Genomic DNA, 27,824 nt, shown 5'->3' with positions numbered 1-27,824 from the left:
CGCCTGAAGAAGTCACAATCACAATGGAGTGTTTCACGGTTTCCTCCTCGTATTACAGGGTGGGGAGGGGTGTCACTCGGGGCTGAATGTAAAGTGCACGGAGGAAGAAAAGAGCTTTGACAAGGGTAGTTATTTCCTCCTAATTTACAGCCCTTACGGCCCTGCGCTCCTGGCTCGGGCGGCGGCAGCCCGGAGGGGTGCTGCGTGGTTAAAAGCGCAGCGAGTGTCTCTAGGTAACCGGCGGCTCGAGGGGGGGGCAGAGAGGAGCCCTAGGGCGCTCCGCGCCGAGCGGGAAACCGCCTCCTAAGAGCTCGTAAGGGAACAAAACCCTCGGGAGAGAAAGGGATGAGCTGACAGGCACTTAACACCCCAGGAGCTGGCGGGGGTTCAAAGGCGAGGGGCGCGGGGAAGGCAAAAGAAAGACGAGGAGCGGGAGAAAGAGTCGCCGGGGACCGGCTTCCGTGGTCAGGGGCCGGCGCGGCCGAGCATCCCCCGCGCTGCCGCGGAGCGCGGCTGGCAGCGCCCAGAGGGTCGGGGGGAGGCGGCTGGGCTGCGCTCCCTCCTCCACACCGGCGATGATGGGCCCGGAGACACCGCACAGGGTTAGCCGGGTCGGCAGGACACCCCTCCAGTCTGGCCGGTGCCTTGCATAAACACTCCCAGCCTGCTTTTCCCCGGTCTCTGCATCCCAAAAAAAGAAAGTTCTCACGGGGAAGTGGACGCTCGGGGATGCTGTCCCGCTTGTTGTAGTCACCCCGCCCGGAGTTATCCTCTGGCCTTTCCCAGACTCCTCTCCCGGAGAACAAACCGGCGGCTCCGTTGTCCCAGCCCGGTGCTCTCTTGCCTTTTGTGTGATGAGGGAGCGGGAGCCGGCAGGAATGCGCTCCCCGGCCGGCTCCCGCTTCCCACCCGCGGGGCGAGGCGGGGGATTGGCGTGCGAGTGCGGGGGACGGTGCCCCCACGTCCCCCTGAGGCGCCGCGCCGGGGGGAGGCGGGGGGCTCCCCTCTGCTCCGCCGGGCACCGCCGCCCCTGACTGTGCCTTGTCTCCCGCTGCCGGCGGACAGAGCCCGGGTCGGAAGAGCGCCCCCCGCCCAGGCCAGGCCCCGGGCCCGCCTCCGCAGAGAGGTCCCAGCCGGCACCCACCCCGCCGCCGCCGCCGCCGCCCGCCGCCGCCTCCGTCCGCACCTCCAGCCCCACCATTCAGCGCGCAAGATACCCACCAGGTAAGCTGCCGCTCCGGGAGAAGGGCAGGAGGAGGAGGAAAGGGGTGCGGGAGCTCCTGTCGCGGCCCCTACCCTTCCCAAATCCCTTTGGCATCATCGGCCCCCGACGTCCCGGGGAGTTTAAATCCCAAAAGGATCAGAGCAGCGCGTGCCTTTCGCAGCGCTTCTGGAGATGCCGTGCCTGGGCACACGGGGTTGCGAGCCCCTCGCCAAAGACATGCCAGACTTAAGGGGAAGCTGGTTGGGGGTGCTAGTGTCCCTGTGAGGAGCCCAGCTTGCCTGGCGTTAAACTGGGCGTCCTTTACCTCACGTTCTCGCAAAGAAAGCAGAACACCATGGTAATAGCTCCTAATGTCCCTGCCCTGATGCTTTTACCCATTCATTTGGGTTTTGATGGCAGGTTGCTCTTCAATGCATATCCTGTGGGGCCTTTTCTTTTCTTGTTTTAATATTGTTGGATAAAGAAAAAGTCCCAGGTTATTTACTTCGCAGGGGAATTAATACTGGTGCCCTAAGTGGAAAAGTAGAGGTTAGACTTAGACAAGTGCGCTGGCAAAAGGCGAGGTAGGAGGAGTCCCACAGAGCCAGGAGAGACCAGACCTTTAGGTTAGGGATATTTTTTCAGTCCTCCAGTCAGAGTTATTTTAGACTTCTGTTTTTCTGCTCCACTTTGCACAGAATTCAGTGGCATAACTCTGTTATGCTCAGAAAAATGCAGAAAAAAAAAAAAGGGCATAATAATCTGTTCCCTTGAACTCCTGCTTATTTTCTGAGCTAGCAAAAAAGCATTTTTCCTTCATAGAGCTGTGTATCAACACGTCCAGTTGTGACATTAGCTGTGAACTCACTCTGTTGTATTCCTCCGTCAGTTCTCAGTGGAGGTGTGTGGAAAGAATTTCTTTCCCTTTTTATCTGATTAAGCACTGATCACTATGTTTTAACAGCCAGTCCTTAAACTAACAAATGATAATGATACGACTTGCCAGGAAATGTGTGTGTGTGGAATGGCATGGACAGAAATTGACAGGAAAAAAAAAAAAGAGAACAGTAGGATAATACATAAATAACATTAGGAGGCAAGGCTTAGAGGGGAGGGTTGTCCTGCTTCCTTCTTCAAGCTGTTGGATTTAAAGCAAAAAAGGTCTTAATTTCAGGAAACAGCACTAATTTTTTTTCCCTCAGATTTTAGTGTTTTCTCGAGATGAAGAAAGATGTGAATGGTTTGTGACAGCGTGATAATTCAAATTTGGTGCTTAGTTTAAATATATTTATCTGCAAAGCGGGCAGGAAAGAATTAAAAGTTGATTTAACACAAATTATTTGGATTCCTGCATGCCAGGAGTGAATATTTTAAAATTGTAAGTGAAAAGAATTCTTAAAATAATGAGGAAAACCTCATTATTTCCAAGGCATGTTTTTTTTTTTTTTTTTAACATGAATTATTTCTCAAGTGCTTCTGGAATATAAATTACCATGATTAAGAAGAGATGAACTGCACTTAATTTTGATATACATTTTATCCATATTTACTTTTCTCTTTATGAGAAAATTTATACTAATTGATGCATTTTATTCCTCTGCTGTGGAACCAAAATATACCACACACTTTTAGTTCAAGTTGCAAATATTGGTCTAGAATCTCACAGTGTTTAGTCAGGCAAACCTCAGTTTGCCTGCAAACCAATTGCAGAATTGGGTCTATTACTTCCTGTGACCAGCAAATTACATGACAGACTAGTGGGAAATGTAAAAGAAAATAACAGTCAGATCTTTTTAGCCAGGCACTGTGTCGCTTTGACCATCCCAGCTATCAGTGAACCGCATTAAGTTTCATGACTAATGAATAAAACCAACTGTATTACTGGCCTCAAACTTGCTTTCCCATGAAAAAGGAATACCACATACCTTTTATCCAACATTTTTGCAAATTGAAGGGGATGTTGTACCCTCCACTTTTAAAAGGAGAGCATTCTACCAAAGATAAGCCGTAAAATTAATAATGAGACAGCAACCTTAAATTATTAGCTGACCAGAAATATTCTTCAAAGGTCCAGAGCTGAGTAAGCAAAATTTATGTTTGCAAGTCCTGAGTAGCAAACCTTGTGATTTGAGCAATTCCTCTGGCATGCGCTGCAGATGCCGCTTTTTAAAAAATAAATATAATGTTTAATATTATGCATTTGATAATCTCATTTACCCTTCATGAAAGTTTTACGACATGATTGCATGCATACGGGGTAGATTCAGAGTCATAAACGGTTCTCATTGTGCTTATCTAATTCTCATTGACACCTATGTATATTAAACAGCAGATGTAGGGCAGCTTGAGATGGATTCTTCTCTCACTGACACTGGTATAAATGTGAGTTTCTCCCTTGACTAGATGAGAGCAGACTCCTAGTACTGAATGCTTAGTTGGTCCCTGGTGCATATTTCTTGTTGAAAGGAAAAGGCTTGAGGCTAATTTAAATGTCCGAATGGGAGCTGGGTGCCTATCTGAGCTCTGGGAAAGCTTCTAGGAAAGAAGTTAGTGAGGGCCTGGGCCGCAGCCGGGTGCACTGGGCTTGTTTGTTAACGTGCCCCTTTGCCCTTGCAGATATGCCCTGTGTGCAAGCGCAGTATAGTCCTTCACCGCCCGGTTCGAATTATGCATCCCAGACCTACGCGTATGGCTCGGAGTACAGCTCAGACATCATGAACCCTGACTATGCCAAGCTGACCATGGACCTGAGCAGCACCGAAATCACTGCCACTGCCACCACCTCCCTTCCCAGCTTCAGCACCTTTATGGAGGGTTACTCTGGCAGCTATGAGCTCAAGCCTTCCTGCCTCTACCAAATGCAAACTGCCTCCTCTGGCCAGAGGCCCCTCATAAAGATGGAAGACACCCGGCTGTCCCCATACCAGCCCTCACTGCCCCCATCTACAGATGAGGGGATGCCCAGCACTTCCATGTACTTCAAGCAATCCCCACCCTCCACGCCCACCACGCCTGGCTTCCCTGCTCACCAGGGCCTGTGGGACGAGCCCCCGCTGCAGCCCACGCAGACCTGCCTGCCCCCCGGCCACCTGATGGACGCCGCCCCCATGAAGACCGTGCCTCCGCGCTTCCCTCTCTTCCACTTCAAGCACTCGCCTCCGCACACGCCGTCCGCGGCCGCCCACATGTGCTACGACCCTGCCTCGCTGAGCCTGCCCCTGGGCTCCGACAGGCCGGCCGCCAGCCAGGCTCCCATGGAGGGCCATTCCTACGGGCTCCACCTGGCCAAACGACCAGCCACCTTAGCCTTCTCACCGCTCGGCCTCAACGCAGCCACCTCCAGCCTGATGGGGGAGAGCAGCGGGAGCGGCAGCAGTGGCCTCCCGTCTCCTCCCAGCAGGAGCTCTTCGTCCGGGGAAGGCACCTGCGCTGTCTGTGGAGATAATGCCGCCTGCCAGCACTACGGGGTGCGGACATGTGAGGGCTGCAAGGGCTTTTTCAAGGTGAGAGATCCGCGCTTTGCTCCCCTCCCTGCTTGCTCCCACCTCACTTCCCACCCCCTCTGTCCCCACGTGCTCCTGGCCCTGACCTGGGGCTCCAGGGACATCGTGTGTTAAAACTCAGCCCCCCAGCAGGGTGGGAGGGATGCCCAAAGTTTTTGGAGGTCAAGGAAAACCCTCTGCGGGATCAAAGGCTCAGCCATTCTCTGCTGAGAAGAGGCCATGGCAGTGGTCTGGGGGAACCACATGTCTGGTCTGCCAGCATTCCTGAATGAAATACATGTCACCCCAGTTTAATCTATAAACTACATTTATTCTGTAGTGAAACTCATCTGGAGTACATTCAACTTGGGTTTTACTCAGTCACCAATTCCAATTATACTTTTTTTTTTAGATGAGAAAAGAAACCCTGAAATCATGAAGTCCACTTAATATTTTAGGTGGTGGCAGCGGTGCCATTTGTTGTCCAGGGAAAGTTGGTGTGAGGAAGAATGCAGGGTGGTCAGCATTAGATGAGAAAAGAAACCCTGAAATCATGAAGTCCACTTAATATTTTAGGTGGTGGCAGCGGTGCCATTTGTTGTCCAGGGAAAGTTGGCGTGAGGAAGAATGCAGGGTGGTCAGCACCAGGAAGAAACTGGTTTCACTCATGGGACAAACCCAAGTACTTCTAGTTGCTTTTGATTGCTGCCTTGTCATTACCCTTCAGCTCAGGAGCCCGGGGAGTCCTTACCAGGGGAAAGCTGCCTGCAGAGCAGTGACTAAGCACTGCACAGGGTCCCCGTGCCTGCTCTGCAGTGAAGGCAGCTTTGCAGCTGAGTAGCAACACAAATAACTTAGACACAGCAGTTCCTCAGTGGGAACTTTGCACTTACATTTTCAGGAGTTGAATATACTCTTTAGATCTTAGGTTTGGGTGCTTTGTAATTTCCTTTCAGCAGAGTCTGAAGGTCCAGATTGCAGTATTAATTTCAGAAATAGCCTGTTTAAGAGAAGAGCTTGTGATTGGCTTTTGGTCGGTTGGTTCTGCACAGCAAGTTTAAGATTTGAAATATTTGGGGTTGATTTTGTATATTTCTTCTTGCTAAGAAAGCAGTTATGCCCCTATTCTGGTAAAAGATACAATGGGAACAAAAACAGTCCCCAAATATTTGGGGGGAGGTCTTACAACATTTTTTTATTGTAGGTGGAGTTTTCAGTGTTACTTAATAATCTTTTGACCACGTGGTAACACACACGTCTCCTATAAAACTAATTTGTTATTTAAATATAACTAGAAAAGGGACCACAAATAACATGGAAATAGCAGCTCTTTTTATCCCAAACTTGCCTCTGTGGAAATCAATAGCATACCCTTGAGTTGCAACAGTACCTTATTCTGCAAAAATAAACTGTTTTCAGCTCCAAATCACAATGAACAATATTTGCTGTATCTCTTATATTTAGTACATCGAAGCTGTTATTTGATAACAAACACAAATTATGGAATAAAATTTATCCATTAATTTAATTGCAGTTAAAGATTTAATATTGAATGTTGAGTTGATAAATTTGTTCCTGGTGTCTTTTCTGGTAATACCTTTTGGAATGTTATTTATTGATGTAACTTTGATTTTAAGTATGGCAGCATGATATGTTTTTGCATTGATATTTGTTACATTCTTGCAAAGCTTACCAGGTTTCTACACATTTTAATTTTGTTTTAGTTTTTTTCAACATGACTTTAGAGTTAATTAAATTTATGTAACTATGTCATCATTCTGTCCTTTTTCCTCAGGTCAGGTTAACTTTCCCAGAGTATTTAGCCAAACATATTTTGTAGGGGTTACTGGTATTTTTATTTTTCTCCCTGATGATTTTAATGGCTAACCAAACCAGTTATTGTGGTATTTGACAAACAATAGTGATAGCAAGAGAAGTACATTGCAGATCATTTTGATTTTGTTTTAATAAGGTCAGCAATAATCAAGGGAATGAACCAAGTAGAAAATTGTTCCCAAAGGGATATTAAAAGCGGAGATAATCTAATCCCCAAAGGTAGATGTGATGACCTGGTAATTTCAGATATGATTTTATCATTCAAAGTTGCCTGTCTCCAGAGACTTGCTTCAGAAAAATCCTAGATGATTTTCATTGTCAGCAGCTAGCACTAATAAAATTGTTTTTCCTGCAGGCTAGTGTGTTAGGAAATTAATTTTATCTAATTATATGAATTGCACTGTCACTTTTCATGTTGTAATTAAAACACATTTTGTCAGGTTCTAAGCTGCTCAAGAAACAATCGGTTTACTATTTTTACTGTGTTGCATTTTTGCAGAGAACAGTTCAGAAAAATGCAAAATATGTTTGTCTGGCAAATAAAAACTGCCCAGTGGACAAGAGACGTCGTAACAGATGCCAATACTGCCGGTTCCAGAAGTGTCTCAGTGTTGGCATGGTTAAAGAAGGTAAAGACTCTGGCTATTTATGATCCCAGAAAACTAAAAGATTATGTTTTATGAATCTCTTTTATGTTTTATGAATCTGTGTGTGTGTGTATGTCAGTATGGATGTCTCTACAATAAATTTGACAGTGATGAGATTCATAACTTACCCCAAAATATGTGCATTTATGTAGTAATGTATTGATTTTGTGCTTTTCACCCCTATTATCATATTTAGACCATAGACCCCAGAGTTCAAGAACAGCAAGGTCACAAGAGGATAATTTGACAGTGGCCAAAATGTCTCCTTTATTAACTTTGAACATTGCTCGATAATGCTGTTGGCTTCCCCTTGTTATCTCACTGAGGGGCTGCACTGGGTTGTGCGCATTTTGACATAGGATCTTGTTTCATTCCCATAAGCTGATTGTAAATTTGCAATTAATTTAAATGGAAACAGGATCACTCATTAGTCCCAATTCTGCAAATATTTAAGCATGTGAGTAATATTGTGTGAGCAGTCCCATTGCAAATACTGACATGGAAAATATAACCTATATAGTTGTGGCCGTATTTTTTCAAATGCTTCAAGAAAGCTAAAATTACTTTGATTAATGCCTCTGCCATTCAGAAGGGACACTGCTAGTAGAAACACTAAAATCTGTGTTTCACATTCCGCTTGTTTTCAACAGTGGGGTGTCATGGGCACACTGACACGCTGCAAACAAAGCGTGGACACAAGGAACACAGCTGGGCTCTCACTAAGCAGCTACATTGCTGCTTACAATCCGAAGTCTGACACAGTTCTGGTGCCATTTGTGTTCCTTTGCAATCAAAGGCATCAAGAGCACGTGCTGAAACTAGAGAACGCTCTTATTTTTGCTGGTCTGGCCACCGTAAGGAAAGCAGGGTGTTCATTCTGATCCATCATTTGCTGGTACCTTCACAACTGATTCCCTTGGGATTTTTTTTTCACCTAGTTGTCCGTACCGACAGCTTGAAAGGGAGAAGAGGTCGACTGCCTTCCAAACCAAAGAGCCCCTTACAGCAAGAACCCTCTCAGCCCTCCCCACCCTCTCCTCCCATCAGCATGATGAATGCCCTCGTTCGAGCTTTAACCGACTCCACGCCCAGGGAGCTGGACTATTCAAGAGTATGTCTCACTTTTCTTTCCCTGTTTGCTTTCCGCACAGAAATGATTTGCGAGCTGCATTTCTCCTTACCAGCTGGTTTGACGAAATGAAATTAAGTGTGAAATTTGGATGAGGGTAGAAATCAGTCCAGCCAGCCGTTGTCTTTTTGTGATAGGTGGACAATGAGAGGAAAGGAAGTGCAGTAGATATTAATATTAGTAACTATTCATTGTGAGGATCTCAATCACAAAATAATTTAATAATCTGCAGTATATTCAGTGGCTGAGTTAAAGCAAAAATGCATGGATAAATAGAGCATTCTTCTTGCAAACAGGCTGTGCTGAAACATGATCAATTATGATGTCATTGATTAACCAGGAGCAGTACTTGTATGTCCAATATCTTAACTTCCATTTTCCGAAGGCTAAAATTTAATAGCACTTCCCTAATATTCAGATAGAAGGGTTGCAGAGCGTGACACTGAATGGAAAGGACCATTCCTGTTGAAATCAATAGGAATTTTGACATTATTTAAATGGGAACAGGGTATGCTTTGGATACCCCAGCATAAATATTCCTTCAGTAAAATTCACATTTTTAAAACAAGCCTTTTAAAATTAAAATTCTGAAAAATCAGCAAAGCTTTACCAAAGGTTATATATTTTTGTAACCTTGTTCTTTAATGTAGTACAGTAACAATTTAAATATTCATGGAATATTCTGAAAGCTGAAAAAATGTCCTGTAGTTATTAAAATACAGCATTGAAATGGCTTGTTAAATACAATTTTTAGGCAGGTTGATATAGGATAAGAAAAAAACTACAGCTATGGAAAAACAAGATCAAATTCTTCCTCCTTAAAGAAATATGACTATATTTGAGACTGTTAAAAATAGCAGCTGTACTCAGACAATAACTCCATTGGCCATTTATCACTTGTTGCTAAGTAATATTTAATCCTAAAGCATATTTACTGCAATTATATAAAAATTACATTATGCTATTTTAGACTATACTTATATATATATTTTAGCAATTTAAAGCATGCTGTAATGTATTTTCTTCAAACTAATCTGGAAGTATTAAATCATATTATTTTTCAAGTCATTATCAAGAATCTAGCTGTTCAGTGTCTGACAACCTACTATGGGGAGAATGCATTAGCCATATCTACACGTACCTTAACTTACCCAGAATGTCTCAGGGATCATTCTGCAAATACCAAGGTGTGTGACGAGCTGTGCTCTTTGATAGAAATCTTCTGGGTTCCACAGAATTACAGGAGTCCAGAGGCCGTAGTTTGTTCTTTATTGATATAAAGTTCTTTTTCATTTACAGAAACCTGAACAAAAATTAGGTACTTTTATGTGACTTCTTTATTTGTCCTACAGTAATTATTTCTCTTTTAATGAAAACAACCCACAGATTTAATTGTTGAACAATTCTATTGGACGTTACAGGGAGCATATGATTGACAGTAAATTAATTTAGTCTTGGTAGCTAAAAGATTAAGTATGATTATCTGTTAGAACATATTAATATCTAAGTTTTTCTTTACAATAAAATATATTATAGTCTGTTATGCCCAGTGGTATTGAAATAACAAAAATATTCTACAAGAAATTAGTAGATTCTTATGTTTTTCATAGACCCTTATACTTATTTTGAGAAGTTATAGGAGGTCAAAAAACAAATGCTGTGTAAAGAGCAAGATTAACTGAATTTAATGAATTTAATGAAACATGCCATAAACACACTGCAATGCTAAAATATTCCTATGAAGAATAATCCTGTGCCTGTAAAGACTAACTTATGGCACATTGAGCTAGGCTGTGACCCTGCTGAGCACCACAAATGGGCAGATCTGGAAACCTGGCTTTGGAGTCAGCCCTGACACTTCTGCAGATACGACCTTAATGTTTAGCATGGTCTTTGTGTTTACAAGCTGTAATACCTTGACCGTCTTAAAACTACTGATAAAAGTTTTGGAGAAAAATGTGTATCCCTTCCCTCCAGAAAACCCTGTAGACACACACACACACACACAGAGCAACCCAGGAAAAAACAAAACCAAAAATAAATTACATAAGCTGCAAACTTTACACCAAAACATTGGAAACAGTTCTGTTCAGAACATGGCTGCTTTTCATCTAGCACTGGTTTTAACTTACCAGTCCACAGCAGTGGTATATTTAGGTACTTGGTTTCAAAAGGCAATTGCCAAGGGCCGTAGTCTGGTCTCACACCTGTTTACTGGTACAATTCCCTGAGTTTACGCTTTTAAGGAAGTGAGATGAGAAACAGAACCTTGCCATTCTTATTCATGCAGAGTAGGCACCAATGTAAATAGAAATGTTGCCTTTTCAGAGGGGGAGTGCAGCATTTAGGCAATAATCCCCCCCTTCCTGGGCCACAAAATGAAGCACATATCGTGGCTTTTGGAAAAATGAGTGTAGGCTTTCGTCTGTGCAGAGAAGTAATTGTTAGGCTTTTGCAGCTGTAGCCGTCGATGAAGGACTGATGAAAGCAGGCAAAGGGCAGAGCTAAGTTGTGCTATCGGGCTTCCCAACCTCAGGCTTTCCAAATCTCTTCAGATATAACATACAAGTTAATGTTGCTCGCTACACATGCAACCCCCTCCTTTAGTAACAGTCATATTTCATTTAATTCCCAAAGGCGCTCCAAGGAATGGAGGGGGCAGAGCTTTGTCTTTTGTCTTTCTCCTGATTTGCCTCCGGTTTGCATAGGGCAGGTTTAGAAATGCAGATCGGCCACCGTCCTGTGGCCTCCTGACCAAGGGCAGGATTGCCAGCTGTCTTGGTCACAAGTTAGGTCAAATATCACTTCTTCTCCATGAAATGAACATGGTAAAACCCCACAACTGCACTGCATGAAACAGAAACATACATATTGTTTATGGTTACTTGTATGCTCCTAAGTCTGTTACAAGTAAATAATATTTTATTTTAACAACTCTTTGTAAGTGCTAGTACTTTATAGTGAGCAGTGATGATGTATTACAGCAGCTGAAAGTTATACAATTCCATGTAATCTTTTACCTTTCTTCTAAAATTGCTCTTGTGGGAAAGACTATGCTAAAAAATACAGGTTATAATTTTTTTTAGATGCATTTAATTTGATTCAGTGCCGAGCGTGGGGTATACCACACTGTAGCATTCACAGTTACACGACATAATGCAGCATTCAGCTTCATTAGAAAATGTGAAAACTTTGCCTTACTTTTGCCAAAGGAATGTTTTATAAATATTGGGAACAAATTAACACCTGGCATAATTACTGAGTTGTGATGAGTTGTATTTAGAATTAACCCATTCAGAATGGGTAGTACCTTTTTTTCTTTTCCTTTTGTTTTCCTTCTTCTTTACTGCTCAAAGGATCAAGAATATATCTTGGCTTAGCAGTACCTGTTGTGAGGCAGGAGTTTCCATCAGCCTGTTTAGTTTCCCTGTGTAGTAAGGAGCATAGGTCAGCCCCTGTGTGCAGCAAAGCACATCTCCCAGAGCCAAAATGCACACTTGTTGTGGCTTGCTCTGCATGGTCACTTCTAGAGGGTCCAGAACATGCTTGGTCTCTGAAAAAGTAAATTGTCTTTTTCTATCCATTAATTACCTGTGTGCATCTTGCTGCAGTCCAGTGCCAGGGGTAGTTGATTCTTGCTGCTTGAGTATCCTCAACTGCTCCATTCAAGTGCGGGTCTGAACACATAAATATGATACAGCAAAGAGATTTTTCTACTGCTGCTCCCTATCTTCTCTGTATTGTGGCCTCCACTTGTCTCAATGTCACAGGATTGTCTGGAGCAGCTGAGGCAAAATTTATCTCTGTATGAACTTTATAAGAAGATTGCACCTGTTTCACTAGCTGATTAGGGATGTGAGCTGGAACTTACCGTGAGAAACTCACATTGGGTAAGCAGAACAGAGTCACTAAGGGCTAGCACCAGGACCCAGACACAGACAGAGGTCTCTAGGATTGCTGTAGTTCTCCCACCAGTCAGCAACTCTGGCATTGTGTACTTCATCCCTTACCTGCCAATAGCAACCAGCTCCAGCCAGGAGAGGCAGAATACAGGACAGCTACCTGAGAAGTTCTGCTTACTGCCCCATCTCTCTGTGCTGTACAGAGGTAACTTTTGGGTTGTAGTTTGCAGCTTGGGTGATATCTGCAGCCCATGGTTGTAATATGGTCCTCCCAGGCTGCCAGACCACTATTACTGATGGGAAAAGAGTTTTTTCCTGCTTCCACTCTGGCTTGGAAGGTTGTTAGAGTGGCCTTTGGGCTGATGGACTCAAGCCTAAGTGCATGTGGGAAGTTGTTTCCAAAGGGTATGCAGGCTTCTTTTAGCTGTGGAGACTACCTCAGCCTTTCTTTGGCTGAACACATAAGAGAGAGTGGATATGAAGCCTCTCCCAGAAATAACCCAGCAGGTGTCTGATGATGAGGATGTTACTACAATAAATGCCACATTATTCAGTACCTGCTCAAAAAAACAGCAGCACTTTCCAAGCACAGAATTGGACTAAGCCACAAAAGCTCCTGTTTTATATTCTGCCAAGAGACAGAGAGCAGTGTCAAAGGAGTGACAGGGATCCACTGGTGATGAAGTAGGAGATAGTGGGGAGGGAGCTGTCAGAGGGTCACAGCAAAGCTGAGCAAGCTGAGACTGTCAAATGTTTGCCTGGAAGAGTTATGGCCACATAAGCAGGATAATAGGTTCTGCTGAACCTCAAATGCTTCAATTTGAAGGATAAGAGGTGATATGGGGCAGCTGGTTTACTTTGAACCAATTCTGTATTCAAATGAAGCAATGCTGCATGTGTCAGATAAAATGTGATTTATCTTATGTGTCTCTATCACTGTCAGATAAAATGCACTTTGTGAGGTTTTGGAAGAAATCTGCATTTCCGACATACTGAGACAAATTCATCAGTGGGAAAAGAGTTTCATTGTAGTAAGCCAAATAATGTTCCTCTTCTAGTGTGATGCAAATTATCCTACCCACCAGCTTTCTATTTCTGTTTACTAATAGCATATAGGTACTTGTAAAATGTGATATTATATTTTAGTTATAAATTTGAAATTACTTCTACACATATGGAAATATTTTTGTAATATCTATCTGAATAGCTAAATGCCTGTAGGTAACCAAATAAGTAGGTAGATGTAGAACTGTTTTTTATGTCTTTGTAAATAATACCAGCTTTGCCACAGAAGGAAATGTTGTCGGGCAAATAATGCTGTATGTTTCACAGAATGCCCTTAAATGCATATAACCTTGCTTTCTGTGGCTTTCATTTTAGTACTGTTCCACTGATCAGGCTGCTGCAGGCACAGATGCAGAACATGTACAACAGTTCTATAATCTTCTGACTGCCTCAATTGACATAACTAGAGGCTGGGCAGAAAAAATCCCAGGATTTACTGACCTCCCAAAAGAAGATCAGACATTACTCATAGAATCAGCTTTTTTGGAGCTGTTTGTACTAAGACTCTCCATCAGGTAACTATTTATTTAATTTCCTCTTAAGATGATGTGAAAAATCATCCATCTGAATATTTTTAAGGAATAAATATGGTGCTGTCTTTGTCATTTGTACCAAGAAAAAAGCAGAAAAAAGCCAGCAATGTTTGCATACAAAGGATATGGTGTTTAATTTGTTTTACACTGCAAGAAAAATCAAGAAGGTGATTTAAAAAGAGATCATAGGTGTCACTAATGTGCTTCTTTTATTTGATCTGTCCCATTTTCTTCCTACATAGTAATCAAAATTGATCCTCAGGTACTATTTGAGCAAGTCTGCTTCGTACTCATAAGTATGAAATATAGAAATGCACTCCAAATATGAAAGTTTTTTCTTTTCCCTTTGTCATCTGTTTTTGAAAGGCATGAACAAGATTTAAAATCTTGTTCAGATTGGTTTTCTTCTTAATACCGAGTCACTTAATAGAGTGAGATGCTTTGTCAGTCTAGCACTAGCTGAGACACTACCAAATACACTTTCAGGAACTGGCAAAATTGCAGACTGGTGATTTCAGTTATGCCATGTTTATTTAAGTTGAAAATGACCTTTTCCTGTGGTTTTTAAACAAAAATATTAGTAATGGAGAGGGAAGAAGAGGAGAGCTTTGCTGTAATTTCTCTCTTGCACACAGGTTTTCATATAAAAGAGTTTATGCAGTTATGCATATTGTCCTGCATTACTGTGTGTGTTCTCCATTATTTTCTCCCTGCCAATTTTTACAATCTGAAAAATGCAGATGATACTAAGTAAATGCTGAGAGTTGCAGAACCTATCTTTTTATTAGTTCTGTATGACAAAATACACTCACTTAGTATTCCTTTGGTTCAAACATACAGTATTTAATGCAAAATGTCTTCTCTGTTTATGCCTTTGGGCAGGACCAAAATCTTAACTAATTAGACAGTCTACACCACATGCTGCAGCTAACCTCAGGCTTATAACTCTACCAAGTAAGCAATCACAGAAGCTTGTTTGTTGTACTTTGGCCCCAAGGGAGAGACATATTGTCAAACGTGAATGCCCACATATGTCTCAGGATAATATGCCTTGGATTTTAAATGACAGACGCTTCAATACTGGTTATGCATTTTTCTGTAACGTAGAAGATGCATTTATAATTTTTTCAATTGTTTTTATTTGAGGTCTGATACTGCTGAGGATAAGTTTGTATTCTGCAATGGACTCGTGCTTCATAGACTTCAGTGCCTTCGTGGATTTGGGGAGTGGCTCGACTCTATTAAAGACTTTTCCTTAAACTTAAAGAGCCTTAACCTTGATATCCCAGCCTTAGCAAGTCTATCAGCTCTAACTATGATTACAGGTAAGTGCTTCTTTGTTAACAGAAAGCTTCAGACTCTAGTGCTTTGCTTTATTGTAGATTCAAGCAATTTCAGTTAATTTAGCTATATTCAGGGTGAAGTAATTATGAGTTTTAAGCACTAGCATGACCATATTGAAATTGTGGATTTAACATTAGGCTGTCAGACACCCCTCTTAAAATGTAATCTAACTATTTCTTTGCAGTTTCATTGTTTTCTTGGAGTAGTCTCTAAAAAGCAAACTGCTTCCAAGCAAATTGTGTAGCTCCTACAAAAATATTCAAGATACTTGCTGAAATCCTAGAAAAAAATCTTAATGAAATTACTAGAGCTAGGTCTTCAGTGTAGGAATAGTAATATCAAGGCAGCTTGAGACCCAGAAGCTGTACAGCTAGCATAACTCATCTCTCAGCAAGATAGCTAGACCAGAAAGAATGCTCCATGAGGGCAGGCAGGCTGCATTTGGTAGCCAAGCTAACCTAGGTATTCCATGTACTGCTTTTCTGAGAGAGAAAAATCAGAGAATTATGAGGAAAAAGTCACATTCTGCAGTTGTACAAAAGCTTTTGGGTGTGCATATGACTGTATGACCCTTTCTGCCTGCTGGGGTGAACAGCAGGAAACTAATGTCAGAATCAGCCAAATCTGTCTAGTAAGTACAAAATAGGGGAAGATAACCTTTTAAGGTGTAATTTTTGCATTCCTGAAACAATAAAGCCCAGCATACCTTGGGCATCTTGCAATAGAAGAGTCACGGCTGATGCAGCAGAAGGAGTTGGGAGAAAGTGTGTCTGACAACCACACAGCAGAATTTGGAGCAGGAGTCATCTCCTCAAAGAGCCTCACACTCATATCAGAAAAAGTGGTAGTTTAACAGTGCAACTGTGTCATCAGTGTGAGACAGGGCATCAGTGTGTCCTGAGCTGGATCTTCCCAGGGATGCTTATAAGCTCCACTGGGATAGAGATTGATTTCCTTCTGCGTTTCAGGCACGCACTACATTGCAGGCAGTGGCCCCAACAGTACCAGCTGTAGTCTTCATTTTACCTGGGATAAGAATGATGTCAGGGCAACCCTGAGATAAAACACTCAATGACAGATATAAAAAAAATAAAATTGGCCAATTCCTGCTAACATTTGTGGGTCCAAGATTTTGGGTTCAGAGTTTGCACAGTACACTGCCTTCCTGCATTTTGGTGAAGGGTTATTGTATGTATGTATATAGCTCTTTGTTTCTTAAGTATTTTCAGGTTTTTATTAATTTCTGTTAATTTCTTGTGCAGTTGGAAAGGGTACTTTAAGATCCAGGTTCTGGTTTCTTTGATAAAACATTTAAGACCAGAATAACTCATTGGAGCTGCTTTACTCTGTAAAAAAATTTATTGAAATGAGTGGTATGTTAAAATCAGAAAGAACATTCCCAATTCATTTTTTTTCTCCTGCATATATACATTCACTGGCGTGTGTTCACACCTACTTACATATATGTACTATAAACACCTACATATATGTGTACGTGTGTGCATACTTATATACATACATAATGTATTTATGTATGTATATGCATTTAGATAACTAAATCAAGGACAGGTGCTGTCCCTCTCTATATATATTTACATACAGGCATATATGCTCATATATATCTATACCACATATGAGTGATTTAGATTATTTACTATGTATGAGATATGTCTTTTTTAGGTAGCCATAGGTAGTATGTTCTTGATTATCCTCCTGGAGACCGAGAGTCTGCAGGTTGATGAACAGGATTCCCAGCAAGCTACGTGGATGTAGCAAAAGCAAATGTATAGGAGGAAACCTTACTGCCCTTACAAACCCATTTTCTGTTTTAACACGGTAATTTGTTCAGTTAAGCACTGCTTGCTTGCCCTTACATAAGGAGACAGTGTCGTCCAGTGGCTGGCTCAGTTCACCCTAGGATAATTAGAAATAGGTTTTAATTGGATACATCCCACATTTCTTCCTTTCCTTGATCACAACACTTCCAGGAGTTCGCTATATTGTGCTGGTCTTCTCAAAGTTTCTAAACAAATGGAAGCAATTGTTGCCTTTAAAAGGAGACAATTTCTGTTCATAGAAGCTTTAAGATTTTCTCTGTTTGTCAAGCTTCTCTTGATTTTTTTTTCTCCTGTGTGAGATGGTGTTTGAAATTAATGTTGTTTTCTGCTTATTCTTTTATTTCGTGAGGCTGGTATTTCTCTGCTGATTTGGTCTAAGGACAGCATGTATTTTCATGTGATCTAAATTAGACCAAAGCTCTAGTGACTTATATTCACAGGTTTCAGATATCCAAGGGCAGTTAGCTAACTCAGGGACTCAGCCAGAAATTTGGTCACCTGAAAATGGATAGCATTGTATAATGATGAACAATATTAAAAATAAAACATGTAAGAGGAAATCAGGTGATTCTAGCTAGTGTATTGAAATTTTTTTATTCAGGAAAACCTTGAGATTTAACTCTGATGTGACATCCCACAAGAAATGGCTTCTTGTCTCCTCCCTGCAGTTTGAGTATGACAAGCCATGTGATGGTTTTCAGCTAGTCACACCAAAAGAGAAAAAATAGCAAAGAGAAAATTTGCAAAGATGAAACCTGAAGAAGTCTGAAACGTTGAACATTTTTAAACATTGTTTTGAGGCTTGGCTTAGATTTAGATGGGTGGTTTAGGTGCCCTTCTTTATCTCTGGGGAAGGCACCCTTTTCTCCTGTAATGGACTGTTGGAAGCAATGGGTAGTTGGCAAACTCTGCTTCAAGTCCTTTCTGTGAGTCAGACCAAGGAAGAGCAACCTTTCTGAGGAGCATAGGATATCAAACTATTGAGTACCACTTAAGACAACTTGATATATTCTACAGGCCAAAGAATGGCTGTTGTTTCTGATGATCTGTGGACAAGCTGGTGGTCAGAGGGACACCCAAGTCACTATCTCTGGTCTGATTCCAACAGGAAGGGAATCTGACCATGGTTCTCCCTTGTTCCAGGTGGATATCTGTTTCATTAGGCTTCAAAATAAGGAGTGAGAAAGCTTTCTTTTGTGAATCTAGTTGTTTGCCTTTAGAAAAAACACTGCAAAACCAGAATTTTCTTGATTATCACATAAAATGCTTATGACTTGATGGCTTAACAGAAAAAAAAAAAGGAAAAAAAAAAGTCAAGACAACAGCCCTGTGATCTGTAGTAGTGTAGTCATAGCCTGTTTTAATACTGTACAGCAACTTAGGTAGCATTAAATTCAAGAATTGTCTTTCCAGATAAAGAAAAATTTCTTCTGAGAATAATGACCTGTTAATTCTTCTTGATTTCACGAGCGCTGTCCTTAGCCCAAACAAAGACGTGCTCTTAGAAAGCAAACCTTAAATACTACCAATCTTTGGCAGTTTTGCTGAGGGAGAAGAGTAAGAGGAGTCACTTCTCTTTTACATATTCTGAATGTGTTCTTAAAGAGTGATAGGGAGAACTAATGTCTGTCTCCCAGTGAAGGAAGAGGGAATAAGTGTAAAATTCAGCGTTGGAGACTAAAAGACTTTCCACTGGTCCCAGTATCCTAAGATATACTGAAGGCTGTTCCTTCATTTTGGGATGTCACATAGTCTCCCCAGTAACAGCTCCAGTAGTTCCAGTGACCTTCAGTTAACCCTGCTGACTTGTTTGGAGCCACAAAGCTCCATGTTCTTTCCCAACCACAGCTGCAGATGATAGCACAGGATGCATGGTTATAGGCATGTAGGGTCATTCTTTGCTTTTCAGAGTAGTTCCCTACATTGCTTGCTTTGGATAAAACTAGTTTTTGTACAATATTTTCCATTATATATTCCATTAGAAAGTCCATATATTTTTGCTTTTTCCATCTCTTTTATGTGTCCTGGAAATCTGTGGTATGTTGCCTAGAAGGAAAAGCATTATGTCAGATTGCTGATGAATTTTCAGGTCCTCTCAGATAAGACATCAGCTTAAAAGAGCACCCGGAATGAAGGAAGTTGCATCTTTACTGTGGAGGCTTGCAAACAGTTAACTTAGAACTCTGTCATGCCAAAACACATCTTTTTACTGTAAGGTGCTCCTTTAGGATCTTCCTCTCTCTGTCTCTCTTCTCTTTTTTTACTTCCTTTAGTTGGTTTAGAAAGGCTGGACACAACTTCCTCCACAGCACATGAGTGTTGCTCTAAGCATCACCCAGAAGAAAGTAGGTGGGAAACAACACATGACACTCACCTCACATGCCTGTGAAAGTAAAAAAATTAGGTCTGTCATGTTCTTCTTCTCCTTTGGATCACTTATTCTGTTGATATGTAGCATCTAATGAGCTAAAGAGCGCCAACATGGAAAGGAAATGCTGGTCATCTTGGGCCAAGTTCTGTTGTTAATTCCACACAGAGGATTTCTATGAGTTTAGTGTGTTCATGGATCATAAGTGTTCCTGCACAGTCACTCTGTGATGGACTGGGCAGTGTTGAGGATGCCGCTTTGCAGAGTAGACTAGATACTAACTCAGCCTATGCTTGAAAATGCTTCCTAAACTTCCCAAATGACCATTTATTAGTTTTTTTTTTCAATCAGTGTGAAAATAGAAAGACTGAGAATCCAGTACAGATCATCTGAAGAGCACATTCTAATTCAGCCTCAAATTTTTGCCTGCTCTAGAACTGCTAGTGTTTCTCTCTCTCATTCTCCTTGTTGATTATGTTTTCCTCTCTGCCCCTTCCTTTCTCTATCCACATCAAACCATTATTATTTTGCCCACTTGACACTCTCAGTGGGATGCTGCTGGGTACAGAATATGCTAGCCCTCATTCAGCCAAGCTCTTTCACCATATGTTTTATTTTAAGTGTGTTACAGACCAGCTCAGACCACTGTATATATTTGGCTTATTCACACTCCTAATTCTTTGTTAGACTGGCACCAGACCACTGAAGAATACTGTGAGGTTTCAGTTAATTAGGAGTTTGTGTTTGTCTTCCTGCTGTTGGGCTTTCTGTTCCAGTTTACAAACACAATTTTTAGCACCATCAGTCATACCAAGAAACAGTGATGAGACCAGTGTGGCTAAAACGAGCATGAGTATGCTGCAGTTCCTTCTGGACCTGACTTTGTCCAACCTCCCAATGGAATCGAGACTTACCTACTCTTCAGCAGCAGATATCCTTCAGTCCTCTTGCCAGGATATCCTCTGGAGTGGGTGCTTCATGTGCTGGGTCTACATACAAGCAGGTGGCAGACTGGAGGAGTGTAGGAGAGCTAGTTATAAAAAAAAAACCCTCCAGATTGCATTGTCTGCCTTCCCCCTGCCACTTAGCTGAGGGGAAATACTGTCAGCGTCAAAGTAAAGTACTCACTCCTCCTTTTTCACTCCCACCTCTTTGTTGAGGCAAGAACTCTTTGCTTCTACAGCAACCAGCAGTCTCTGTGTTATATTGTGGTTTTCTTAAAAGAGGGAGCAAACTATGGTGTTCTGTGTGGCCACCCATCTCACCTGACTTCAGGTACCCTGCACACCTGATGGAGAATACAGGGCACCTCCAGAAGATGATTCATGCACCTAAAATTGTAATAATCTTCTAAAAATGCCACTGATGTTAGGAGGAGTTTGGGAGGTCTGTGCACCAATGTTGGGGACCCTTATGAAGTATCTGAGAGCTAGGCAGGATAAATATGGGCCAGACTGCTACAGGAAAGAAGACTTTTGGATCTGACCAGTTGCAATATTCCTGTGTAACAGTGTGTGCACAAGAAAGCTGTAGGCAACTGAGCCTTGTGCTTATTTGAGTTATAGAAGGGGAAGAGAAATGTGAAGGGGGAAGAGAAAATCACATAACTACATTGAAACCAAGAAAATCAAGAGGCCTATTTTAAGTCTGCAGTGTTCATCCGTTGCATTTCTGGACACCTCAGAATTAATTGAGACTAAAAGTGATACCCTGTGACACAGAGTGCAGAGCCCAAGGTCTTTGAGGTACTCACACTCTCTGAGAGGCATTTTCTGTGAAGATAATGCTCAGTCTGCCTGACCTTGGCATGATCTACCTCAGGTCAGAGGTTAGGGTCTTTGCTTTCTTCCTGTTGAGTTTTTGCCGATCAGTGTAATGATAGCACAAAACCACATTCAGCTTCCCGGGAAAAGGCAAAAGGTATAAAATACTTGCTGTGTTCTGTTTCCCAGGATAAGCTAAGTTTGCAGAGCTCTAGAGGTAAGACTTTTGATGACTCATTTTGACAGCATTTTTGCCATAAATCACCATTCTTTTCTTGCAAAAATCAATGATATCCTAAGACACAATCTTGGGTCGTTACAAGCTGAGAAATCCTGTATTCACTTTACACGTGCCTTTGTCATTATAAGAAAGTCTGACTACCATAATATTTACACATCTCCTCAATCAGTTAAAGAAAACCTATCTATTTTGACCAGCTGTACTTCTTGGGAAAAATCTTGGCCTTATCATTCCCATGTGGATAAGACCATCCTGTGGAAGACAGAGAATGATTAGAGGCCGTTGGCTTCAGTGCCACTGTACACCCTTAGTACAGGGGCCTCGTGCTGCTCCCTTTAGGTTGTATGAGAAAGACTGTGCACTTTCTTTGTGCAAACAGAACGGGGCGTGTGAAAAAGGCAAGAAAATGTGTTTCCTGTTATTTGAACCCTGTTCAATCTAAATCTTTGAGTTAATTAGGCCCTAGATGCCTCAGGTCTACCAAGGAGAGGAGCCTATTCTTAGATGAGTGTGTTCTTCAGAAAGTAGTTGTGTTCTACCACCAGAGACTGCAGTGGCAGTGCCGGTGCAAGCGCTCTCCTTCCCTCGCAGAAGGGCTTCCACATAGATGGCTTTGTCTTTCTGGCTTTTGACTTTATGGATGCCTTAGAAGTTTAAGACTAAAACCCCTAGAGGCAGTTCCGGGCATGAGGAATTAACCCTTTTGGAGATGTACATGTAGAGAAGGCCATTGTATGGCAATTCACTCAGGGGAGGACAATATGGTTTATCAGGGACTGTTTTAATATTGTAGCCCCACACTTTAAGGACAGAGTATCTCTTAATTCTGAATTTCCATGATTTTGTTATGTAAAGTAAGGCTATTAATATGATAATCTTTGCACACATAGTGTTTTGCCATGTACATTTAATGGCTATTCACGAAAGACATGATTTTTTCATGAAACCTTCTGAACTTGTCAGTGAGAGGCAAGCTGTTTAGTTCTAACTGGAAATGCTAACAAAGTTGCTGCGTGCTCCAGAGACAGAGATATTTTTCCATACTCTGCAGCAAAGTATACACCTACTGAGGCAGTGGTTTGAAAATGTGCTCTGCATTTGTAGTCAGGTTTTGGATCCATTCTAGTATTCCAGCTCCCTACATCTATAAAAATATCTTCTCTGACACAGCTAGGAAACAAAACAGATTAAAAGATGGGCACTCTTCAAAGATTGCAAGATTAATTTAATGTCCTGCAGATTCTCTCAGTAGGCTAGTGGTAAAAAAAAAAAAAAAAAAAAAAGCCCTACAGCTTTTCCAACCTGTATAAAATATTTATCTGCCAAGATTTTTAATGGCAGAATCTGCCTAAGTATTTACTCTCAGTGACCTGTATAGTTAAGGCTTACATAATTACACTATACACCATTTACTGGAAAGGCTTTAAATATTCATTGACTTCTCATGTTTTAATGTAAACAAGGCACTTAGAATACCTAGAGTTTTTAATTCCTGCAAGGTGGAAACGATGTCTGAAGCAGATGTCACTGGCTGGATAAGTGTTGCTTTGAAACAAGAGGGCAAATTGATGGTACTTAAGTGAGTGAGCATGGTAGCTTCTGGACAGAGATGTCCATGTCTGCACATCTCTGATTCTGATCCCAAACCAGTATATTCAGGAGCTAACTCTGCTTAAGTAAATACAGTTGGAAAAAAAAGTGTAAAATGGGTGAATATCAGTGGAAAACCAGACCTTTGCATTTTCTGACTGCCCTCATTGAATCCTGCCTGTTTTATTGGTTTTTAAAGAGTATCTAAGCCAAAACAGGTGGTGAGCAAGGAGTTTATATACACAGGACTGGGCAGGGCACCACTGTGCCTGGTGCAGGCATTACTCCTGCTTCTGGAAGTCAAGAGAACTGTACTCTTTTCACTGTTCATTAGGGGACAAACAGGGGACATGTCTATTGCTTGCTCCTCCTGGCATGGAGGAACAAGACCTGGGGACAATGGGCACAGTGTGGCTGCTGGCTGCCTGGGATGGGAGAGAGGCCCAGGGAAGGAGATGACTTCAAAAGCATCAAACACAAGAACTGCCACATTTCTCCTTATCCACTGCTGTCATTGTTTTATATATCTAATTGACTTCATATAATCTGCATTTTCTTTGATTGCCATATCTGGCACAATTCTATTTCATGTGTAAATTATTATGACTTTTCTATGAAGTCATTTCTTACTTACCTGTGTATTTCAGTCAGAGGTAAATGAATACACCACAAATTTGAGATTTTTTTTTTTTCTGATTTTTTTTTTGTTCTGTTACTATAGTTCATCCACTAAGCAAACAACATAGAATTCTTTCCCCTGTAAAAAGTCTGCTTTTAACAAACCACAAATCTGATTAATTCTAATTATGCTTAAAGAACTGTGAATGCATTTAACATCATTATAGTATTTTAAAAAGATATTTGAAGGGGAATAAACCCCAGCTCTCCTTCCTTTTAGAAGTGCTAAGGTTTTTGTGATGGATAACATAGCAGCTGCTCAGGCATTGCTCACTCAAAGCAAAATAGTTAACTTCCAGGCATCTTTTATCTTAGAGCTTTTAAAGATGAATAAACTAAAAAGCAGCAGCTGATCAAAATAACAAAGGGTAGTAAGGTGCCTTTAGTTTCTTATAAGAGAGTCTGCAAATTCCTGGTGGAATTCTAGGCCGGGCGCTGATGGAGCTAGCTAAGGATATTGATCGCCACTTGAATTCACTGAATAAATAATGGTTGCCATAGTTATTGAGCATTCACAACTGGTGGGGAAGCACGGAAATCTCCAAAACACCTCCTGTGATGGTTTTGCTGCAAAATCACCCAATTAATTCTGCCTCATATCATGAAAATTATATCAGATACGAAGGATGCTTGGATTCCTTGTACCAGAATTTCAATCATAACTGAGCATCTCTATTGCCTGTTTTAGTAGATAAAGAAAAAGGGGCACTTGCCCTCTCTTATTTTGTGTGGCAAAAAGGTTAACTAACTCCATGTAAACCCAGCTGTTCTGAGAAATCTACACTCTCAGAGCACTTTTTGCTGTGAGTTCCAGAGTATGCACCTGGGTTACTCCCAAGAAAATGCATTCTCTCCATTTGTGATAGGGATGCTGATGTGTTTTTTTCCTCTGGCTTTGCAGAACGACATGGATTAAAAGAACCAAAGAAAGTGGAAGAGCTATGCAACAAGATCACAAGCAGTTTGAAAGATCACTTAACTTTCAGTTGCCAAAACAAAGGACAGCCACTCGAGTCTGCGGAGCCGAAGGTACTGGGTGTTCTGGCTGACTTGCGTTCTCTCTGCACACTGGGACTGCAGCGCATCTTTTACCTGAAACTGGAAGATTTGGTGCCAGCCCCTTCCATCATCGACAGGCTGTTTCTGGACACCTTACCCTTCTGAGTCAAACCACCCTCCTGAGAGGCAAACGCCCGCCAGAGCAGGCAAATGGATCGTGACTTACAGCTAACATTTCTGCCCTCACTTAACAGAAAAGCCGCTCCGAGTTTAACATGAGGTCTTTTCTGGCGCTTTGTCCTTACAACCTGAGGCCTGAAACTTACTGGCTTACTGGTTTGGGGTTGTGTTCTTTGTTTTCTTTCGTGTGAGTTGGGTTTTTTAAATGGCTAATATGGCACTTTTGGACAATGCTATCCCAGCAGCAGTAAAAGGTTAATATGACTGTTTTAAATCTGTTGTTTAACACCTCATGGTCTATGAGGAGTAAAATTGTAGAAGCTGTGTTTGAAAGAACAGCAAATTGTTGTTTGCCAGGGTAGTATGTGTTTTGTGAGGATACCTTTAGCATACTTCCTGCATCAAGGGCACATACATCAGCACAATCTAAACAAAAATTCACTTTTTTAGCAAAGTACATTCAATTAAACATTTCATACGAATCAAATATAGCAAAATGACAATGGCTGTTAGCTCCCATGTTCAAGTGCAATTTTTTAAAGTGCTGTCTTACTAAGTCTCGTTTATTAACTAATTTATTTTATTAGGAAAACAAACAGACGAAATCAAGGGAGAAAATTACATGCACTAACTTACCTGACAGAGTTTTCCAAACTTGATTCCATGTAGCGTGACTTATTGACAAATGTATGTGGAAGACACGGGAGCAATTGTGGCTCAGTTGTTCCTTAGCTAAGGAAACCCGAGTAAGTAGTGATTGGAGCATACAGGGTCAGTATCAGGGATAGTTCAGTTCTAGACTTCTAACACAAGCGACTTGTTAGTAAACAGACAGAGGATGGTTTTCAAGAACAAGCAAGTCTTGTAAAATAGTATGAATGTAAGTGCTAGGAAGGATATAGTGGGCTGCGTTTAAACATTCCGTGTTCGTACTCCTTTTTGTATGTTTATACTGTTGATGCCATATTAATATGAGATAATTTGTTGCATAGTGTCTTTATTTGTATAAATGTTTGTATGCATGGTATATTGTAATGGCTTTGCCTGTATTTATTGCAATGACTGCCAGCTCATGGGAACCCTGTTACACATGATAACTAAATGGGGTGTTCACACTGACTCAGATACACCAGTTGGAAAACTATATACATATATATAATGTGTATGTATATATATGTATATACCTATATTTGTGTGCGTGTGTGTGTGCGCGTGTCTTTTTATTAACCATTTGTATATAAAATATCTGTCAAATCACAAGCAGAGTTATTTTACAGTTTATTTGCAGTGACTTCTAAGGCAGTACTGTTTAGCACTTTGATATTAAAATCTTGCTCATGTTTTGGTAAATTCAAATAATATTTAAAAAATTCAGTTCTGAAAAACTTTATATGCACTGTATTAAGTCAAAATTTTGTTGGTCATTTTGCTAAAGAAATTTTTGAATGTCAACCTGATGTCACTGTATCTTTTGTTAGCTTTAAACATTCTAGCTTTTGTCTTTTTTTAAACTATGCTGTTTATATGGAAATTAAATTATACAATCAAACAGATGCCAAATGAATTGCCTAATTGCTGCAAAGGATAACCCAGATATCGAGTCACTGTATGGTTTTCAAAAAGTAATCTGGTATTTTATCACTTACTATGTTTGGATGTGCTTTTATGAAAAAATTATTCTTATATCAAGATTTATAGTAGTGTCAATAGGGAAACAGACTTCTAATCACTATAGTTAATATTTCTGGTTTACCTGCAGATAATATTTGGAGAAGTATTGCTTTTTGTATTGACTTTTAAGCTTATGTGCAAACATAATAGCATAATTAAATATCAGAGAAGCTAATGTTTCTTGTAGGTTGCTGTAACAAGCCTGACCAGCAAGACAAATATATTTTGACTGAATTTGCTTTTGTATATACTAAATATATATATATACATATATATATATATATACACTCACACACATGTGCGCATACAAAAACATACAGACATAAAATCCAAAAAAAAAGAATGTTTGCTTTCGTCTCCTTGTGTAAGACACAAGGTCCCTTGAGAAATTACTTTTATCTAAGGACAAATCCTGCCAGGTGCTGAGCACCAGCCAGACAAGGGCTTGCAGGAGCTTTTTTGCGAGCGTGCCCGTATCAAGGATTTTGAAGCAAATCAGCATAGTACAGTAAAATTGCTTTTTTGTTGAGCAAGGTTTATTTATTAAGTGGAATGTGAGTGGGAGGAAGCAGGTTGAGAGCCCCGTGTGAGATTTCACGTAGTCTGTGTCCTCCAGTCTTCCATAGATAGTCTTAGCTGTGATACTCTCCCAAATCCCATCATCTGTGGAATTGTCCTTCATGTCAACTTCAATACACTGATTCATCCTAGAGTACAACCGGTGACCTGTCACAGTGGTAAAAGAAAGAGTTAATGCAGAATAAATCTACTACTATTCTTAGAGCTCTCTCAGTGTGAACATGCCTTTGTCTAGGCAGAATTCAGGAATATATCAGGTGTTAAGGGAGAGTGCCTTGCTTTTATTTCAGACAACAGTGTCTCAAGAGTTTCTTCACTCAGCTAACCACAGTACTTTCTTTCTTTTTTATTTCTTTTTTTTTTTTTTTTTGTGGTGTTAACCTGTGGGTTGAAAGAAATGCTCATGTACATATACAATGTAAATTAAAATTATTAAATTGAATAACATTTTTTTCAGAGGCCCCATGTGTTTTGAATAAGTATGCTTAATTCTGTTAAAATCTGATGTGAATTTTTTATCATTTATAAAACATTAAAAAAAATGTCTACTTGAGTCTTAAAAGTGGAAAAATTGGTGAAGCATGCTTAAGAACACTGGCAATTTAATGGCTAGTCTTTTGATTAAAATAGCTTTTATATAAATACATGCCTGCAGTATCTGGTTATGCAATCTCAATTAGGTATTGAGAGCTGGACCATGGTTTTCCCAGAGGTTGAACCACATATAGACCAGAGCAGAGAGACTATTCACCCCTCACTGTATTTCTCCTCCACG

At 41.0% G+C, this 27,824-nt stretch overlaps 1 protein-coding gene across 1 annotated transcript; it reads left to right on the top strand.

The window, feature by feature from the left end:
* Positions 1 to 1,115: 1,115 nt before the first annotated feature.
* Positions 1,116 to 27,508, top strand: NR4A3 (nuclear receptor subfamily 4 group A member 3). Its single transcript, XM_053988402.1, has 7 exons — positions 1,116 to 1,224; positions 3,821 to 4,707; positions 7,022 to 7,151; positions 8,108 to 8,280; positions 13,581 to 13,780; positions 14,945 to 15,123; positions 24,522 to 27,508. The coding sequence occupies exons 2-7, from the start codon at positions 3,823 to 3,825 to the stop codon at positions 24,782 to 24,784; spliced, it is 1,830 nt and encodes a 609-aa protein (XP_053844377.1). The 5' UTR covers positions 1,116 to 1,224; positions 3,821 to 3,822; the 3' UTR covers positions 24,785 to 27,508.
* Positions 27,509 to 27,824: the final 316 nt, after the last annotated feature.

Source organism: Vidua macroura, chromosome 1, assembly GCF_024509145.1.
Source record: "Vidua macroura isolate BioBank_ID:100142 chromosome 1, ASM2450914v1, whole genome shotgun sequence".
Taxonomy (NCBI): Eukaryota; Metazoa; Chordata; class Aves; order Passeriformes; family Viduidae; genus Vidua; species Vidua macroura.
Note: the sequence above shows the minus strand (reverse complement) of the source record. Positions and strands in the feature narration are given on the sequence as shown.

What these genes read in the sequence shown, in the direction of transcription:
- NR4A3 (XM_053988402.1), top strand. Translation starts at nt 3,823, where the DNA reads ATGCCCTGTGTGCAAGCGCAGTATAGTCCTTCACCGCCCGGTTCGAAT. An exon ending in GCTGCAAGGGCTTTTTCAAG is followed by an intron (nt 4,708 to 7,021) that starts GTGAGAGATCCG and finishes GCATTTTTGCAG; the next exon opens with AGAACAGTTCAGAAAAATGC. An exon ending in TGTTGGCATGGTTAAAGAAG is followed by an intron (nt 7,152 to 8,107) that starts GTAAAGACTCTG and finishes TTTTTCACCTAG; the next exon opens with TTGTCCGTACCGACAGCTTG.